We start from the raw sequence: 2640 nt of genomic DNA, 5'->3' as shown, positions 1-2640 counted from the left end.
AAACCTTGTTCATTATCCTTTCCGGATGTACAAAGCTCCAAATCCATGGCTCGCTAACACTCCCGGGCTTCCTTACATTTGAAGAATAAGTGAGCACAAGCTTCATCAATGCGATGGGCCGATGGCATACCGGACAGAGCGTGTATGGTTCAAAGAAAAATGTCATCCACTGCTACTACAGCCGCACGATTACATGCCAGCCTACCACACGCCAACAGCTCGGGAAACAATGCTAGACCCAATCTAATGCCAGAGGCCAACTGAAAAGAACCACATGATAAGCATACGACCGGCAAACATTTCTCCAGAATAAAAACCCATTCGTTCGTCGTCATGGTATTTCAACATCCTCAGGCAACAGCACTGAAACAAACCAAGTCTTGCTAATTTAACCGAGGTTTTACAAAAGAGGCTATGGCGAAACAGGACAGTAGTACGACGACACCCTTTTGAGCTCTCTTCAGCGCTTGCCACCACCACCGCCCAGCTTGGGGCCCTTGGAACCCTTCTGGACTGCGCCCTTGTTCTGCGCCTTCTGGGACTTGGCCACCTCTGCCTTCTTCGCCTTCTTCTCGTCCTTGGTCTTCTTGATGCGCTCCTTGATCTCACTGCACAGTCATGGCAGTTTGAAATGAGTGGAGGTAACGGTAAACTATCACTTCAAAAGACAAAGCGAATTCTATTCACTGAACCAAAACAATGGCTGCTACCAAGTATAAATGACAGCTTAAGACAAGTAGCAGAAAAACATACCGAAGAGCCGCCTCCCTAGCAGCATCACGGACCTCAGGCTTCTCAGCTCTCTTCTTCTGGATCACTTCCAAGGAAGCACCAACAATTGACCTGGAGTACGGCTTCTTGGTGGTGCGACGCCTCTTCTTGACAGCTTCAGCATGGATATCCTACAGACAGAAATGACAGAAGTATATGAGAAATTCTCGCATCAACAGGAGCATGGACTTAACTGTCATGAAGACATGGAAGAAACAAAGCTGATAGACAAACACTAAAAAATTAAGGTTAAGTCTAAATAGAGCACAATCGCACAATTTAGAAGATGGGCGCCCATACAAATATATCCATGTACATCCACACCATTTAGAGAAATCAGAAATGCATGTAAATAAAGTAGCAACACAATTGTATCCTGAATGGCAAGAAATGATTTTAAGCCTAAAGAACAAAACCAGAAGCACATAGGAAATTTGGAATCCGCCTTCTATTGCTCAAGAAACTGGAGTATACACCAAAGATACCAGGTCAAAACAGAACTGAATAAGTGGCCTACTTATGGAGAGGCCTGTACAATACCTTCTTGTGCTGCTTCCTGTACATTGCTGTCCAGGTAAGCTTCGCAGGCTTCAGGCGGTTGTGGAAGTAGCGCTTGCATTTTGAGTTTGCAAAAAGGAACACCTGTAAATAGATACAGACACTTTGTAAAACCACCTCTAATCTTTTAGCAATTCCTGCCAGTAAATTTAACAAAAGATCAACCTGAGAGTCAGCACGAATGAAACGGATGCCTTTCCCTGGATATATCTTCTGACCACTGAAACGGCAAAGTTCCGTCCTGCAAGGATATCATACATTTGTACTTAGAATAATTTCTAGATCTGTGACTCTTACTGCAGCAGATTAGTTTAACAATCTATCATACGAAATATCCAAAGCATGTATAATGCAAAGGACATTGAGTAACGAGATCCAAGAACGTGTTGCAATCACAGAAATAGAAACTTACTTCAGCACCATCTTCTCAACTTCAAGAAACCTTCACAAACTCCTGCAAAATTCCACGAATCAAAGACAGAATCAGCATCCATGACATGAGCACATGACAGTGCAAACTATGCAAGCACGCCTGACAAATCTATAACAATGCATTGAGCAATCAAGTCATTTTGCAGCCACACAAACATAAGGATTCGACAGGCAGCAGAAACACAACCAAAGTAAGCTCCTGCCGCAAGGGTGATACCCTGGTAAATCTCGCACATCAATGAAATAGGCAACTATGCAACGCCAAAGGCCATAGTACCTGAGTGCGTGTGCTTCCAATTCGAAAGGGTCTCGCAAACACCTAGAGAATGAACAAGATTCAGAACTCAAAAGATTAACTTTCGGGCGACTACTGGCAGCAGAAACACGGAACAAGTCTCTGCTGCAAAGCGGGTTCCCTAGTCCATATAGCACACAAAAAAATTAGGCAACTACGCCACTGAAACAGCTGTAGCGCCTCAGTACTTGTGCCCTGATCCGTCCCCGTGAAGGGAAACCTAAAATTGCAACACAAAGCCAACTGATGCCTCCCGATGTCTATCTACGTTGCACACGGTGAGCACACCCAATCAACTTCGAGGGAAACAACGAATATAATGACCAAAACCAGATCACGGAATGGAAACGATAATCGATTCAGGGAAGGTTCTAGCGAGAACAACACGAGATGGGGTGAGCGCAAGATCTAGCAACCACAGGATAGGGGCGAAAGGGAAAAGTGCTTCGACGGGTTGCACGTACCTTGGGAGCGGAGCTGCAGGCGGCCGCGAGGCGATGGCGGCGGCGGCGGCGGCGGAGAGGAGGGAGCGAGCAGTGGGGTTCGTGGCTCCGCGAGGGTTTCTTATGAGCTCGTGAGACTGG

At 45.9% G+C, this 2640-nt stretch overlaps 1 protein-coding gene across 1 annotated transcript; it reads right to left on the bottom strand.

Moving 5' to 3' along the window:
* Positions 1–278: 278 nt before the first annotated feature.
* LOC117850864 (large ribosomal subunit protein eL24) lies at positions 279–2640 on the bottom strand. The gene is made up of 6 exons (XM_034732743.2): positions 2521–2640; positions 1742–1783; positions 1495–1570; positions 1312–1413; positions 754–902; positions 279–608 (listed from the first exon to the last, which is right to left on the bottom strand). The coding sequence occupies exons 2-6, from the start codon at positions 1750–1752 to the stop codon at positions 461–463; spliced, it is 486 nt and encodes a 161-aa protein (XP_034588634.1). The 5' UTR covers positions 1753–1783; positions 2521–2640; the 3' UTR covers positions 279–460.

This window comes from Setaria viridis, chromosome 3 (assembly GCF_005286985.2).
Source record: "Setaria viridis chromosome 3, Setaria_viridis_v4.0, whole genome shotgun sequence".
In the NCBI taxonomy this organism is placed as follows: Eukaryota; Viridiplantae; Streptophyta; class Magnoliopsida; order Poales; family Poaceae; genus Setaria; species Setaria viridis.
Note: the sequence above shows the minus strand (reverse complement) of the source record. Positions and strands in the feature narration are given on the sequence as shown.